Raw genomic sequence first — 17650 nt, forward strand, 5'->3', positions numbered from 1 at the left:
AATGAAATGAAAATATTAAACTCAAATCTAAAGGCTTATAAACTCAAGACAAACTTTTTAAGACTTGTCATGTGCCAATTCTTTGAAAGTCAAGGTTAGTTGATGAGTTATTTGCTCTTCTTAGGAAACACAAGGACAAAATCGTTAATCACTAACGATGAAATTGAAAGAAAAATAAAATGGATATAAAACCCAAATCATTTGTCATACAATCATGGAGACATAAATGCAAGAGCCTAAATATTTAAACAATATTTTTCTCCTTTTTCCTTCTTTAAGTTGTTTTTATAAAGGTGAAGTAGAGAGGCGTTAAACTACTCTCTATATTTAAGAGATTATTTGTCTTTACTCGGTGAAGAATGGACAGGAAACCTTTTTACCACACATTATTAGGATCTTGACAATTCACCCAGATGAGGAGGATATTTTTTGGCACTGGTACTGGGGTTTGAACTCAGGGCTTGGGTGCTGTCCCTTAGCTTTTCCCTTAAGGCTAGTTGCTTAACCACTTGGGCTATAGCTCTATTTCTCTTTGGTAGTTAACTGGAATTATGAGTTTCACAGACTTTCCTGCCCCAGGTAGCTGCATATCAAACTGTGATTCTCAGCTCTCTGCCTCCTGAGAAGGTAGGATTATAGGCATGAGCCATCAGAGTGCAGCTAAATATTTATTTCTATAAGACACCCTGCTATGGCCAGAGATTAAGATCACCTCTGATTTTATTTATGCAACCCTTTTAAAGGCCACTGACTGATTCCAGTATTTGAATAATATCCTCAAGCATTAACTAGAAAGCTGTAGTTGAATTTGTAAATAGGAGCTATAAAAATTACAAAACACCCACAAATTATTTTTAACACTGACATTAACATTTTTCTCTAAAAGCCAACATCTATAAGCTCCATTAATATAATGACACATTCTACTAATCTGGACTTTAAATGTGACCTAACTCAATCTGAATTAATATAACCTGGTAGTCTAAGTACAGGCCCTTAAATAACTCACCTACAAGAATACTAGAAAAATGATTTTAAGGGCCTATAATTCTAGGTTTCACTTTAATATTTCATAGAAACAACTCCTTATATAAAAAGATTCATTACTGATCTAGAAGCAAATTAGTTTCACATACTAACAATTTAACAGTTATTTATCTTTTGGTCTCAAATACACCTACTACTGGTAGTAAATGACAGCCTCTAAACAGTATGAGAAGTTTTCTGTGAGGATAAACAATCAAATGTGAAATACTAAAAAGTAAATCTGAATCAAAATATTTGAATTCAAAGCAATGAGAATGACATAAATTATGAACATGTATGACATTTTTTGCCACATGGCTTCCTGGTATATTCCTAAGTGGCAATAAAGAATTTAAAAGGCAGTATTGATTGAATTGTTCTTTACTTAGGATTGCACTATCAAAGTTTCAAATTTACAAAGAAAAAAGAAGCCCCAAATTTACATACATCACATTTTGTATCCAGCAGTGGATCTAGGGGATGAAGACAAGCATGTGCTACTTTGATAACATGTTCAAGCTTTCGCGCCTGTTCTTCTACTTTTGCAGCCAAAAATAATGCAGTAGGTGATATTATCTGCAGGAGAGATTTTTTAAGAAAAACTTGGTCATTTTAAAAGTAAATACATTTGGGGAAATCCCTCTACTTTCTAAAAGAGAAGGTGTACAAATAAATAAGAAATGTACTGGCTAATAGTATGAATTGCGTAGCGGGCTATGACAAGATTCATGTAAGGGCTTCAAGTGTTCTACCACTTGAATCACATCTCAGTCCTTTTGGTTTTAGTTTGTTTTTCACTTTAAATTGTTGTCTTTATCTCTGCCTCTTAGAGAAAGTGTACAAACATGTACCATCATGATGGGTCTGAATTTTAAAAGCTTTTGTACATACTAAGGAAGAATTAATTCTATTACTGTGCTATATACCCTTAATCCTAATGTAAGTTTCAATAGCTAATAATTCACACATTAAAGAGGAAAAAAAATCAAGCAAGATGATGTAGCTTAAATAAAAGACAAAAAGTGGGTAAAATATCAAAGGGGAGTTCCTTTTTTGAGGGCACAGATTTACTATTTTCTAGTTTTAAGTCAAGCAATAATTTGCATGTAAGTCAAGTAATCTGGGCCAGGAATGTAGCCTAGTGGTAGAGTGCTTGCCTAGCATGCATGAAGCCCTGGGTTCCAGTCCTCCGTACCACATACACAGAAAAAGCCAGACATGGCGTTGTGGCTCAGGTGGTAGAGCACTAGCCTTGAGCAAAAATGTGTCCAAAGACCGTGCCCAGGCCCTGAGTTCAAGCACCAGTACTACCAAAAAAGTCCAACAATCTTATTTAGGATTCACAAGGCAAAATGTAAAAATTTGAACGTGAATCTGTCACTTAAAACCTTTATTACATCACTACAGCAATAATAAAAGCAGCTAACAGAACAGAAACTTTACTAAGTAGAGATCCAGGAAGTAGGGATTTTTATTTTTTTTAAGTTCTTGGGATAGTAGTACAGAGCCTAGCATTACAAAGACACCGGATTAAGACACAGAAACAAATTCTGAGTAAACATTTACCTCCCAAATGAGCAACCAACTAAGTAATTACTGATTCAGAAACTAGACATATTTTACAACCTTAAATAAGATTATAGAAAAAATTCCTCACAGAATGGTCATTTCTAACTACCAAGACTCAGTATCTTTGTGTGTATGTGTGGTCATGGAGCTTGAACTTGGCCTGGGTGCTGGCCCTGAGCTCTTCATCTCAAGGCTACTGCCCTACGCCTGGACCAAGCCCCCCTTCCCCTTTCCTAGAGGTTAAATGGAGAGGTAAGAGACTCAGGCCCTTTAGTGCCTGGACTGGCTTTGAATCTTGATCTTCAAATCTTAGCCTCCTGAGTAGCTAGGATTACAGATGTGAGCCACCACACCTGGCTGAATATGTATTTTTAAAGAATATCTGAGTTTGGGGCCAGGAGTTTGGCCTAGTGGTAGAGTGCTTGCCTACCCAGCATACACGAAGACTGGGGTTCGATTCCTTGCTACCACATACATAGAAAAAAAGCTGGAAGTGGTGCTGAGGCTCAAGTGGTAGAGCTCTAGCCCTGAGAAAGTCCAAGGACAGTGCTCAGGCCCCGAGCTCAAGCCCAGGACTGGCAAAAATAAGTAAATAAATAATATCTGAGTCATCAACCACTAAACACACCCATGTATACGTTGACAGGAGTTAGACAAAGGCATAAGTCACATCACTAATTGATTTGGATGGTTAATGCAAGGACATTTCTGATATAAACTTTTGTACTGGGGCTTGACAGGGTTATGAGTCTTATGTCCTAGCTTTCTGTGCTCAAGGCTGGCACCCTATCACTTGAGTCATATTTTGAGTCACTATATCTGTCTTTTTGCTTAACTGGAGATATCTCACAGACTTTTGTGCCTGGGCTGACTTTTGAACCTCAATCCTCAGATCTCAACCTCCTAAGTAGCTTGAATTACAGGTGTGAGCCACCAGTGCCAAATGTGGTGGAAGCTTTTAAGACATGACATGAAATTAATCAGTAAACTCTGGATATGAAAAGGATTTTTATTTGCAGATGAGTTAAGTAGAGTGAAAATGAAAGTTCTTTTTGCAATATAAACTTTTAAAATAGACTTAAAATAAAATACGTATGGTTTCTGCAACAGTATGGATGTGAATGGCACTATCTCCAGAGGTAGCAAGCACTATTGGGAGGTACTGTGGACTTCGTGGGAAGTCTTTAGGCCATCACGGGCATGTCCTGGAAAAGAACTAAGGAACCAGGCTTTTTTGTCTATTACGATGTAAGCCGTTTACTTGGTCTTGATTAGCTAGGTGCCTTTGCAAGAATCCCAAAGCAATGGAGCCAGGGAGCCAGAACAGTGAGCTAAAATATGCCTTTTCTCTTTGTAAGTTAATTGCCTTAGGTATATGATTACACTGACAGAAAGCTGACTACTACTAAATTTTCAACACCAGAAATACTATTAAAGAGATGGAATAACTTATTTTAATATTCATTTTTGTTATTTTAATATTTATTATTCTTTAAATAAGATTATAGCTTGGAAGAATCAAGAATGCTCAAAAGAATAATCTGGAAGTAGGAAACAGCACAGATTTAATTATTCATTTTCTTGCACTGTACAACTGCTATTCAATGTTTGCTGAGATATACAAAACAATCAACCAATCAAAGAGCCGATGCCCATACCAAAAAATTCAAGAAACACTTTTGGTGATTCAAGAATTCAAAAATTCAAGAAACATGTTCTGGTGATTAATCTCCAATTAATCACCAGAAAACGAGATTAATCACCAGAAAACCCGAAGTGGCACTGTTGTTCCGGGGAGTAGGGCAGTAGCCTTGCGCTGAAGAGCTCAGTGACAACACCCAGGCAAAGGTTCAAGTACCAATCATTGCTCTCCATTCTCTTCATTGATTTTTGTGGCAATATTAACTTTTAAGCTTTACTATCCAAAAAAGTTTCCAACTATAGACTTTTCTCCTTAGAAGATAGTCTCAAAGAAAACAAACACTTAAAATTTTAATTTTTAATAATAATTTTACAAATTAAGTTTCCAGGGAAGCTGGGCTCATGCCTGTAATCCTGGTTACTCACAAAAGTGAGATCTGAGGATTACAGTTTGAAATGCATGCGAATTGGGCACATGAGACTCTTATCCTCTTATCTCTAATAAACTACTCAGAAAAAGCCAGAAGTGGTACCTGTGGCTCAAGAGATAGAGCGCTAGCCTTGTGCGCAATGAAACTTAGGGACAGGACCAGGCCCTGAGTTGAAACCCCATGACCTGGGGGAGGAAGGGAGGGTTTCCAGGGAGTCAAGCAGGATTTATTTTATTTTTTGCCAGTCCTGGTGCCCGAACACTGCCTTTGGACACATTTTGCTCAAGGCTAGCACTCTGTCATTTGAGCTACGGTACCACTGTTGACTTTTTCTGTGTATGTGGTACTGAGGAATCAATCCCAAGGCTTTGTGCATGCGAGGCAAGCACTCTACCTCTAGGCTAAGCTCCTGGCCCCAGGATTTACTTTATTAACCTGGTTTATTAACCCCTATTCCTCATAAATGTCTTTTGTTCCCTCTATACAGGGCTCAATTCTCATTCTACTTCAGTTTAACACTAATACACAACATTCTCCCAAGGTCTTGGTGAAATCCACCAACTCCATTCACATTTCTTTCTCTATAGCCTGAAAATATTTTACTCTATCAGGGTTGACTATAAAGAATAAAACACCTTTTCAGGCAGAGACTTGGAGAATATCTATATGATGCTTAATTTAAGAATGACAATTAAGGTGATCAAATAAGGACTACTAAATTCGATATACAAGGCTGACTTTGTCATATAGTTTAAAAGAATTCTAAATTTTGAGTAACAGAGATATCCCTAGCTGTTATTGCATTTTTTTTTGGTCGGTTGTGGGACCTGAACTCTGGGCATTGGCATTATCCCTGAGCTCTTCAGCTCACGACTACTGCCCTACCCCTTCCGCCACAACAGCACTTCCGGTTCTCTGGAACCGGAGATAAGAGATAAGAGTCTTCCAACCTTCTGTGCCCGGGCTGGCTTTGAATTCCGATCCTCAGATCTTAGCCTCTTGAGTAGCTAGGATTACAGGCGGGAGTCATTGTGTCTGGGCTTTGCTGTTGCTTTCTTTTTGGCCAGTCCTGGGCTTAAGCTCAGGGCCTGAGTACTGTCCTTGGATTTTTCTCAAGGCTAGAGCTCTACCACTTGAGCCTCAGCACCACTTCCGGCTTTTTCTAAGTATGTGGTACCAAGGAATCGAACCCGGATCTTCGTGCATGCTAGGCAAGCACTCTATCACTAGGCCAAACTCCCAGCCTTGCTGTTGCTTTTAAAGATGTTAAGGGCAACAAGCATTCACAAGTGCATACAATCCTGGTCCAAAGCTAGAATTCATATCAATACTATTAAAAGAGTACAGATAATCAATTTAGTTTGTGTGACCAATCAATACTTGAGACTCAATTCACTAGGAACACTCATGCACTATGTATTTCAGCATGTTGGTGTTTAAGTTTAACGTAAATTTTCTTAAATTACTATAGCCAAAGGGGGAAAAAGTAAAAGGAAGTTGATTTTAAAATAAGCCCAGAGTCTATCACTCTAGTAGATGTACAACTATTTCCAGGGAATGTTACATTCTCAAACAAGACAGATTTCTACAGAAACATGCCATATGAATTATGGAGGAGTCAGTGGTGATGAATTCAGCAGTTTAGAGCAATCAGATTGAACAAACCAGTATGTTACTTTAGAACAATGTCCCATAGGAATATATCTTAAATATTACCATGTTGAAATTCTAAATAACTGTGCATTGTTAGTACTGACTTTAAATAAAAAAGATTTAATACGTTTTTAAATTAACTCTCTTCTCTCCCAGTTTTTAAAACTCAATTTTTTCTTGAGTGTGTTGCAGTCCTAAATATATTCAAACACTACAATTATGATACTTGATATTTTATCAATTATTTATATCCATATTCCTTTCTCCCCCTTTCCTTTTCTACTTCTTTATATTTCCATTCCTACCTCTTGATCTGACTCCCTTCCTTCTCCATCTGTTCTCCTGCCCATTCCTGGCCGCTGTCTCCCCTCTCTGCCATGATGCCCTCACTGCTGACATTCTTCACTCTCCAATGATGGCTTCAACCTTGATAGTTGGAGGCAAGGTCAGTTGAATTAACAAAATGGCCTGAGTAATTGCTATGTCACCAAAGATGGATCTATCAGTCAGTTTCAAATGAATCCATTCTGGTATTATTATTTTTTTTTTCAAATTAAGTAGTTGTATGTAGGGGTTACCATTTAACAAATCAGTCTATAAGTATAATGCATCTGGATGGATATCACCCCTTTCTGGTTCTCATTCTTTCAATAATCCTGGTATACATATATCCAATAACCAGTCAAGCTATTTGATTGCACTTCAACTTTAAACCAACTGAGAAAAGCCAAGAAGCAAAGGCTTCCAAGTTCGCTAACATATTTCCAACCTCATTCTAGTCTGGCTCCTGTGTGTTATATTTAGGTTCTCCATAGTTGTGAAGCTATTCTTTCCCTGTCCTAAATACCTCCCCATTCCAGCTCCAACTAAGACTACTTACAGTGCCAGGTAAAGGAGTTTGATTAATGTATCACTAGCTCTTTTAGTCACAACTAGAATTTGGAAATTATTAGAATTTGTGAATTATTGCAGTTTATGCAAAAGGGTATAAGTTTAGTAAAAATACAGCAGCATCTTAAAATAAATGGAAGAAGTAAAACTAAGAAGACAAAAAGAAGAGACCACAAAAATGGAATAAAAATACTTATTTGTTGGTATAAAAAAAATCACATGCTGGATAACTGAGCAAAAATTCCAGTAATATGCTAAAAAGTAGTTTACAGCTTTAATTTTGTTGCAATGAAAACACTGGCCATTTTTAGAATTACAAAAGATGCCATTACCTCAAGTCTGGCATTTTATTTTACTATTTACTATTCATTTAATTATGGGTAAAATAACGGCACATAAGAAAATTCATTATCAGAATTTAAACAATCTTCAAACTGGATGTTATTTGGGATACTCAAATCTGTAATTATATCTAGCTAACTCAGGAGGCTGAGGTCTGAAGATATGATTCCAAGCCAGCTGGGGCAGGAAAGTCTGTGAGAATTTCATGTCCATTAGATTACCAAAAGAGCTAGAAGTAAAGCTGTGGTTCAAGTGGTAAAATGCTAGCCTTGAGCAAAAGACGAGAGACAAGAGTCCAGGCCTCAAGTTTAAGCCCCAGGCAGGACTGGCACACAGAGGGGGGGAAACAGAAACAAAAAACAAACCCCAAACAAAAAGATCTATCATAATGAAAATAGCAACTTATAACTTAAAGTAGTGTCTTTAAGCCCACAATATTAAAAAAATAGTCCTCAATATTGCAAAGTTCTGTGAAATAAGAACATCAATACCACAGAGGTTTCCAAATATGCTAAATAGATCTTACCCATTTTCCTTCAGATGGCTTTTTATAAAGATGGCAGTTATGACTCTCTTCAAATTTACTCTACAAATTCAACAAGATTGCCATTGTAAGTTCAGGGGTTTTTGTTAGTTTTTCTTTTTCTTTTCTTTCTTTTTTTGCAGAACACAAATGAGCTGATCCTAAAAGTAATATGGAAATACAAAGGGCTAAGAATATCCAACTCAAAAAAAAGTTGGCAGAGTACTGTGCCTCTCAGGAGGCAGAAATCAAGAGATCATGGCTCAAGGCCAGTTTAAGAAAAGATTTCATGAGCCAATCTCAACCAATAAAACCTGGTTGTGGTGGTATGTAATCCTAACTATGTGAGAAGCATAAACAGAAAGAATGCAGCATAGGCTAGCCTGGATACCAGGATACCCTATTTGAAAAACAACCAAAGCAAAAAAGGGCTGGGGGCATAGTTCAAGTAGTAATGCCTGTTAGCAAGTGTAGGACCCTAAGCTAACACTTCGGTATTGTCCCTCCCCCTACCCCACGGAAGACTTTATACTTTCTAAATTCAAAACTTACTACAAAGCTGCATTAATCAAGGTTATATGGTCTTAATGTCAAGGACAGACATAATAGATCATGCAGTAAAACCAAGAATTCAGAAATACATCCTTTTAATTATAGTTCGTTTATTTTTGTCAAGAGAGAAATCTTTAGGTACCTCAACAGCCATTTCTATACTCATTTTAAAATGTACAGATAATGGAACCTGTATATACTGCTTTAGGAGAGTAAAATGGCAGGGTTAAATTTTGGCAGTTCCAAAATGTTGCAAAAGATCTATCCAAGATAACTGCAGTCTGAAATGACCATACAACAATATATACATACCGCAATTCTACTCTTCAGTATACAACCAAGACAAGTGAAATCATACAAAAACTTACACTTGAATGTTCATAGTATTATTTGTCAGTAATAAAAATTTACCAACTGAAACACAGATGAACTGATATATAGAGGATACATAGATACCGTCACAAGATGGACTGATATTATTCAGGATTAAAAAGAAAAGTGCTTATAGGTGTTATACTATCTCTAAATCTTGAAAACAATACATTATGTCAAAGACCACATATTATTCTATCACATTAGTCTAGAATAGGAGGGAGGCAGAAATTAATTTAGAAATTGTTCAGGGTGGGAAAGGGAAAGCAATTAGTGAACTACCTGGTAATGGGTAGTTTCTTTTTCAGGGGACAAAAGTATTCTAAATTTAGATTGTGGTGGTGATTATAGAATTCCAAACAAAAGACATTCTTTGAATTATGCATTCTCAACGGGTCTATTTTGTGGTTTGTTAAATAACTAAATAAACCTCAATAAAGACTTAAAAAAAAATTGCTAGTGTTGGACTGGGAGCGTGGCCTAGTAGTAGACTGCTTGCCTATCATGCACAAAGTCCTGGGTTCAATTCCTCAATACCACATACACAGAAAATGCCAGAAGTGATGCTGTGACTCAAGTGATAAAGCACTAACTTTGAGAAAGCCCAAGGACAGTGCCCAGGCCCTGAATTCAAGCCCCAGGGCTGCTGGCAAAAAACAGAACAAATCCCACAGCTGGTAGTGTTAAATCTATTAATCTGTATCCATTAAGATTTCTTTAAATGTCTAAGGCAATACAAAATAACCAATAACTATTAAAACCCACCTTAGGACAAAGGTCTTAGTGAAATCTAGTATCCTCTCTAGATCACAAAAACAGGTCCCCAAATTCTCAGAATTTCCCCTCTATGCCTTGTTATTTACTACTATTTATCCTACAACATGATTAAATGTCAGTCTTTTAATCTTCTATTTTTAAGCAGAAATTATCTTTCTTTTTTTTAAAAAAAAGTTCTAACCAGTGCTCTCAGTTTGAAAACATACATGAGCTTACAGAACAAATTAATATAATGTAACTCCCAATAGTATTTTTGTTGGTAAAAAATAAGCATAGCCTACTGTTAAAAGAAATGCTAGCTAAAAAATATAATTTACAATATTTTAAAAACCAGTTAAAAGCAATTAAACAAGGAAAATACTTGCAACTGTAATGTATTTTACTATTCTAGTAACCTCTAATCAATATGAAATACTAGATGTCATATTTTACATATTTTCTCCATGTTAGAACTTAGAAAACTAGCCTTACACTATTCTCAACTCATGCTAATACTTCAGTCAAATTACTTTACCTTGAGTTTTTTTTTGGTATGGGGGTGACAATGTTTATCTAAGTGTCTAGTGTTTCTTTATCAGTCACTCTTCACATCATTCTCACCTAACTCATCTGTCTACTCTCCTAGACTCATTTCAGTTTCCCACTTGCTTTATCATACATATGTACTGAATATTCTTGCTGTAACTTTTAAACTTCAAAGTTTATTACAATGAAGTTTTAGTACACTAGCCATATTTCATGAGTTCAATAGGCAGTTTTAGTGCCTATTATGTTAATCTGATCAGTTTCAAACTCATGAAAATAAAGAAATAAAATGTTCTAGATGTTCCAAAGTATACAAAAGATACAAACTGATTAATCTTTTTAGCCATTTCCACATTAGACAAATTTAAAATGTGTTATTTTCTCTGATGTAGTAGAATATGATTGTTAAGTAAGGTACTACTATGCTTGTAACAGTACTAGGAATTCAGATTATAGAATATGGTGTTAATTTGCAAACTCACTAATTTTGTATTTAATAGTCTTAATGCTAAAGAAGTGAACTTCTATAGCCTCCGGAGAAAAACACCACAGCAATTCCTTAAATACGGCTACATAGGGAGTACCTAATATAACAATTTACAACTAGAAAACTTTAAGTGTAATATATTAGGCTAATATTCTAAAATAAGAAGGTCCCCCAAATTTCCCCATTTCCTAGGATATGTATATATATTCATAGTAGAATATACAATGATCTGACTTAATTTTCAGTTTAACAAACTACCATAACTGCCTAGTGCTAGTGGCTCAGGCCTATAATCCTAGCTTCTCAGAAGATTGAGATCTAAAGATCACAGTTCAAAGTCAGTCAGAAAGACTCTATCTCCAACTAATCAGCAAAATACTGGAAGTAGAGCTGTAGCTCAAGTAGTCAAACACCAGCCTTGAATGAAAAGGCCAAATGAGAGCCCAAGGCTGTGCGTCCAAACTTAAGTACTAACACAAAAAGATAAACAAAAATCAGTATTACAGCATGGAGGGCCTGGACACTCATATAAAGTATGAATTTTACTTTATCCTATATGCAAACTAACTACATAGAAATGAACCTAAAAGCTAACAACTACAAACTGTAATAGAAAAAAACCTTTATAATACTGAATTTGGCAATGTTATCTTGAATGACACCAACAGTACAGAAAGTACAAAATAAGTTGAATTTCTTCCAAAACTAAAACTTGTATACCAATAAAGCATCTGACAGCCCACAGAATGGGAGAAAACATTTGCAAATCATACACCAGGTAAAAAAATTAATATCTAGAATACTCAATGATTTCTTACAACTCAACAACAACAAAACCCCCAAATAATTCAATTAAAAATGGATGAAGAACTTGAATAGACATTTATCTAAATACATACAAATGGTTGACAAGCACATAAAGAGATGCTCAATACAGGGAAATACAAATCAAAACTGCAGTACGATACCACCACTTCAAATCAGGATGGCTACAATTTTTAAATGAATGCTTGCATATCTACAATATAAGTGGCTGCTTCTAAAAATACAGCATGTTCCTCAAAAAAATTAAATTGTCATTTAATACAGCAATTCCACTTTTAGGTACCAGTGATAACAATAGTAACGCCAAAAATAGTAAAGTAAAAGAGAACACTCACAACATATGCTATTACTCTCTTAACCAGTAAGTTCTATCTGACGAAGAGAAGAAATTGGTCATTTCTCTAGACATATTAAAAAAAAAATCTTTTTTTCAAATCATTAAGGAATGAAAAAAAATCTTTAAATTTCCACCAATATACACTAGTCAAGAACTAAGCCAATAGAGAAACAATTGAGCAAGAAGTGGAATTCAAATTTTAGCACAAACAAATACAAAAATATTTCTATGTGTAGCAGGGGACCAATGTAATTTGCATGTATAAATCAAACAAATATGACAGATGTACTTTTATAAGACATTGTAGTCATTCCCTAAGACCACACCCAAATACTTCTCTTTTATTTTTTTTGCCAGTCCTGGAGCTCAAGCTCAGGCCTAGGCACTGTCCTTGAACACTCCTTGCTCAAGGCTAGTGCTCTGCTACTTGATCCACTTCTGGCTTTTTCTGTGTAGGTGGTACCAAGGAATGGAACCCAGGGCTTTGTGCATGCTACATGAGCACTCTACCACTATGTTCCTGGCCCCTAAGTACTTCTCTTAACACACAATTGTATTTATAAAGGGTATATAGTATATGCAGTTCTGATCTGTCATGAGAAAAATAATGATATTAAAGAAAGAAAAGTATATGTGAACACAGACAATGACCAATCTCCCCCCCGCCCCCCCCCAAAAAAACACAAACACTTAGAAAAGGTTCTGGGGCTTGAAGTCACAGATGGTCACTGTCTTAGCTCTTAAAAAAAATTTTTTTTTAAATTGGCCATGTGGCTTGAACTGTGGGCCTGGGTGCTGTCCCTGAGCTCTTCAGTTCAGGGCTAGTGCTCTATCACTTGAGCCACAGCACCACTTCTGATTTTTCTCGTGGTTACCTGGAGATAGAGTCTTGTGGACTTTTGTGCTTTCGTGCTGGGCTGGCTTTGAACTCAATCCTCAGATCTCAGCCTCCTGAGTAGGTAGGATTACAGGCGTGAGCCACTGGTGCCTGGCTGTTCTTGAGTTTTGTGCTCAATGCCACTCTATCACTTGAGCCACAGCTCCAGTTTGTGCTTTTTGACAGTTGGTTAATTTGAGATGCTAGTCTCACAGAGCATCCTGCCTGGACTAGCTTCAAACCAGGATTCTCAGATTCCTGAGTAGGTAGGATTACAGGCCTGAGCCACAGGGTACCCAATTGACATGGTCTACTTAACTGGACTCCTCTTCCTCCTCTATTTTTGAGATAGGGTCTCACTATGTACTCTAACCTGGACTTGGCAACATTTTCTGGCTTCTGCTTCCAAAGTGCTGAGATTATGGGCATTTGCCATGAGGCTCAGCTAAAGAGACATTACTTGACTTGGAACTGGAGTAGGAAAGAAACATAATAGAAACCTAACTAATCAAATCAATGTAAGAAGTCAGATCAACACTCTAATGTCAGTACAGGACAGGATGCTCAACCTTACTTCATACAGGAAGCACTGTTGGCTTCAGAGATTTTACACTTCACAAGATTTATTTTGAGCTTGATCTAGGAAGGTCATTATTTAATCACAAGCTAAAATTTACAAAAACATCTATGCATATAACAAAGGATAGTTTTATCTAATTAGGCTACATTTTAAAGCCATTTACTGTTAATAATGATTCAACTCTCCAAGAAATTGCCAAAAAGAATGATAAAAGGGTTTTGGGGTTACTAAAACGTGGATAGTGATCTTATCCTTAAAATATCACTTTACTTCTAGGGTTTTTTTTTTTTTGTGGGTCATGGGGCTTGAACTCGGCCTGGGCGCTGTCCCTAAGCTGAAGAGCTCAGGGACACCCTACCCTTGAGCCAAGCCCCACTTCTGCTTTCAAGTGGTTAACTGGAAATAGAGACTCTCAGGTCCTTTTGTGCCTGGGCTGGCTTAGAACCTTGATCCTCAGAACTTAGCCTCCAGAGTAGCTAGGATTAGAGGTGTGAGCCACTGTGCCCGGGAGGGTATTTTTTTACTTTTAAATTTGTCACCCTCAGAAAGTAATGAATGACAAGTATTTTTAAATACTTTAATAGGATGCATGACATTTAAAACTTGATATGCATTGTCCTACCACTTAACATTTATGCTTGTTATTCTATATGGTTTAATTTACTAAAAAGTTCAGTTTGTGATGAAGACTCAAGATTTTTCTAAGTTTAGTATGGCATTCAATGAGATCCCTTCAAGAAAAAAATTCCCAACACTGTGGGAGAACATGATTAAGTGTGACTTATATTCAATTTGAGTTCATCCCTTCATATAAAGGAATAGGAAATTAAAAGAGCAAGGTAACTGATGCCACAAACACAAGTATTAAAATTGTGTTGGATACAGTAATAACAAAGGCACAAAAAACAACAATTAGATATAAACAATTAGGATAAATGTTATTTCTTGATTTTCTTTTTAATAATGATTCAAAGTAAAATGCTGTTTTCCTTCACATAAAACATTAAGGAGGGTAGGTAATAACAATACTCTATTTGCTGAATGATATTTAAATAAAATAGTGAAACCAAAGGTACAAATAACCTGGACCTCATTAGCTAATTTAAAGTAGTGAATTCTGGCTTTCAGCAAAACATTTATATAAAACACCAACTAGAATATAAAAATGAAAAAAGACAGCTCAAAAAAAAAGTGAGAGATTTATAACCATATAAAGCATTTCTAGGGCTGGGGATACAGCCTAGGAAATGTTCAATGTGATCCCCAGGATGCAAACAAATGAAAAACAGGACACACACACACACACACACACACAGATAGTGACATCCTGGCGGCTTGAATTCAGGACCTGGTCACAGACTACACACAGACCACACACAACCACACAGAGTCCCATCCTGGAGGGATGACTGTCCCTGAGCTTTTTTATGCTCAAGGCTGGCACTCTACCACTTGAACCACAGCTTCACCTCAGGGTGTTTTGATAATTAGAGATAAGTGTCTCCCATTTTCTGGACCAGTCTGGCTTCAAATCTCCACGCTCAGATCTCAGCCTCTTGAATATCTAGATTACAGACATAAGCCACCATCCCTGGGCATAATCAGGGCTACTGAGACTTGTAATTTCTACCAGGACTATTTAAGGAAAACCACCACCTTTCTGCTTCACAACCATCACTGACTCAAGTGCTATGAATAAGAAATAACTATGAAAAAATAGAGCAACAATTACATAGATCTAAGAGAAGGAGTGAAAGCACTAAAAGACATTCAAATTTATATAAAATATATGTAAGTATATGTATAGTATAAATATATATGATAATTGGATAACCCAAATTAAACATCATTAGAAGAGCCTAAGACAGTAATTAGTCTAAACCAGGAAACTTCTTCCACTTCAATTATAAATAGGATCTTTTCTAATGTTATTTTCTTAGCAAACAAGGCCACAATGACTATCTGCTATTAACACTGTCTTTTTGATTCATTTTTCTTCTAACATTTTTTGGAATAACATGAAAAATAAAGAGAATTAAGGCAGAGTTAAATATTTCTAAGTATAGATTTTTGGGTGGGCTAACAAACGTAGCACATCCTGGAAACAAAAGACATAACCTTCAGATCTTAAACGTTTTAAACTGAAAACTTACTGATTTGAAATCAGTACCTTACCATTCCAGTGACATTCTACATAAAAACTAACTTTATATAAAAATTAATATATACAAACATACTCATTATATAGGGTACTTGAAGAGATGACTTATTTTTTGGCTCAAAAAATAGCTTTTTACGGGTTCATTGGAGGTAAGAGTCTCATGGACTTTTCTGCCTTGGTTGGCTTTGATTCTTCATATTCAGGAATCAGCCTCCTAAATAGCTAGTTTTACAGGTATGAGCCACCTGCGCTTAGCAAGAGGCGATAGTTAAAACTACCAACTAAAGGAACTAATATAGTTCATCAAACAAAGTATGAAATCTTAAGAATCTATGGTGTGTATTAACCAAGGAAATATTTCCATAACATTAAACTTTCAAAGTGACACTAGTTACATTAATGTAACTACATTAACCCCAATTCAAATTTGAAACAAAGAGATCAATGAAACTAAGCTGTTTAACTGAGTAAGCTATGTAAACCAGACTATACTACTGAAACTATTCTAGCACAAAGAATAAACTTTCAATGAAGAAAATCATTATCTCTTTAGGTAAACACATTTTTCTTTTCCATTAAATGTATTAATAGCACCAAACAGTGCCTAATCATAAATTTAAAAAAAAACACGCATATCCTGCCATCTATTATTGTTAACGTACAATATTAAATCGAGCAGCAAAATCAACCGGCTAACTTCTGTGTACAGATTTACAGAAAATATAGCAGCAGTAAAAAGCCAATAAAATAGTACTTACATTTCGACTAAATTTGGTGAAAGAATGGTGCATATAAAACCTGTGCATATAAACAATCGCAGTATTTATTGTAAGCTGAGAGCTGAAATGTAACATTTAGGAAATAATCAGAAAATACGTCTCATTCCCAAAACTATTTTCATGGAAAATTACCCGACCAGCAGAACAGGTTTCTTCCCCCTTCCCACCCCCAAAGCCTCCCATTCATTCAAAATAGAACCCCGACGTGGAAATAGATAAAAGTCTGCGGGATGTGTGCGGGGGGGGGGGGGGGAGGAGGGGAGAAAGGTGGTAAAGGGAGAAGGGTGGAAGGTGGCCTGGAAGCCAAATAAACTGAAATAATAAACTCTTGAGCATTTTACTCTTCTTAACACTGCTGTTGAGGAGAGCCCTGGAGCTATTTATTAATGGCTACAACTGATGAAACTCAGAACCAAACAGAAACAGGGGCGCTCGATTCCCACACAAAACCAACTTGAGAACATAAAGAGCTCCAGTGCGCTCCCAGGCTTCAGGAGCACACAAGAGCACCCGCCATCGGGCCGGTGGGGAGCGTGGGGTTAAAGCCTCGGAGAGCACTTCGACCTCTCCGTCTCGCTCGCCTTCCCACCACTCAACCCCTTCGGCGACCCGGAAAAGTCGAAGCAGCCTCCCCTGGATCTCCGATGCTCGCCTGGGCGGCGCCTCCATTCCCGCCGCACCACGCGCCGCCCGGAAAAGATTACACAACGCAGCTTCCCGGCCCGCATTCCCGGGCTCCCCCCCCCCACCCCGCCGTCGCCTCCCCTCTTCCGCTCGGCCTGGAGGCCGCCCGAACCCCAACTTTCCCTCTGTGACCGAGGCCAGGGCCCGGAGGAGGCTGGGGCGGCGGCGCCATGTTCGCGGGACCGCAAGGCCCGGCCACCGGGCCAGGCGGGGGACCAGACCTGGAGGGGCGGAGGGCCCCGGAGAGCAAAGGATACACATTGAGGCGCTGCCCCATCTCCTGGATGAGGTTGGCCGCCTGCTGGCGGTTCGAGAGCTCTTTGTCCGCCTCCATTCCGCAGCGGCGGCTCGGCGTGTTCTCCAGCTGTTCCCGAGTGAAGAACCAGCGAGAAGAAGCTCCACGGCCCGACGCCATGACACTTCCTCCTCCGCCCGCTCCCTCACCCGCACCCCGCCCCTCCGGGCTCGCGTACTCCCAGCCAAGGCCGTGCGACCCCGCCCCACTCTGCTTGCCGTAGGCTTCGCCCCGCCCCCTGCCCCCTCCCCGTCGCCGCCTGCGCGCGTGCGCGGAGGCCAAACAACCGGCTCCCCCTCACGTCTTTTGCTTTCTTTTTCCGG

General features: G+C 37.8%; 1 protein-coding gene across 7 annotated transcripts in view; it reads right to left on the reverse strand.

Moving 5' to 3' along the window:
• The window catches only part of Ccnt2 (cyclin T2), a 34637-nt gene extending 17170 nt beyond the window's left edge, over positions 1–17467 (reverse strand). For 3 of the 7 annotated variants that reach the window (XR_016537264.1, XM_090342899.1, XM_090342903.1), the window contains exons 1-3: positions 17290–17467; positions 16328–16409; positions 1474–1602 (exon numbers count right to left, since the gene is read on the reverse strand). Coding sequence is in view for 6 of the 7 variants with exons in the window: in XM_090342899.1 (XP_090199025.1) it covers positions 1474–1602; positions 16328–16409; positions 17290–17447 (369 nt within the window). In the remaining variant the exon portion in view is untranslated. Of the gene's footprint in view, positions 1–1473; positions 1603–6625; positions 6747–8079; positions 8439–16327; positions 16410–17289 lie in introns of those variants that run through there. The other 4 variants (XM_090342897.1, XM_090342900.1, XM_090342902.1 and 1 more) reach the window with 3 other exon arrangements.
• Between the last annotated feature and the right edge of the window lie 183 nt (positions 17468–17650).

The sequence above is a fragment of the Megascapheus bottae genome, chromosome 12, assembly GCF_031878675.1.
Source record: "Megascapheus bottae isolate mThoBot1 chromosome 12, mThoBot2.hap1, whole genome shotgun sequence".
Taxonomy (NCBI): Eukaryota; Metazoa; Chordata; class Mammalia; order Rodentia; family Geomyidae; genus Megascapheus; species Megascapheus bottae.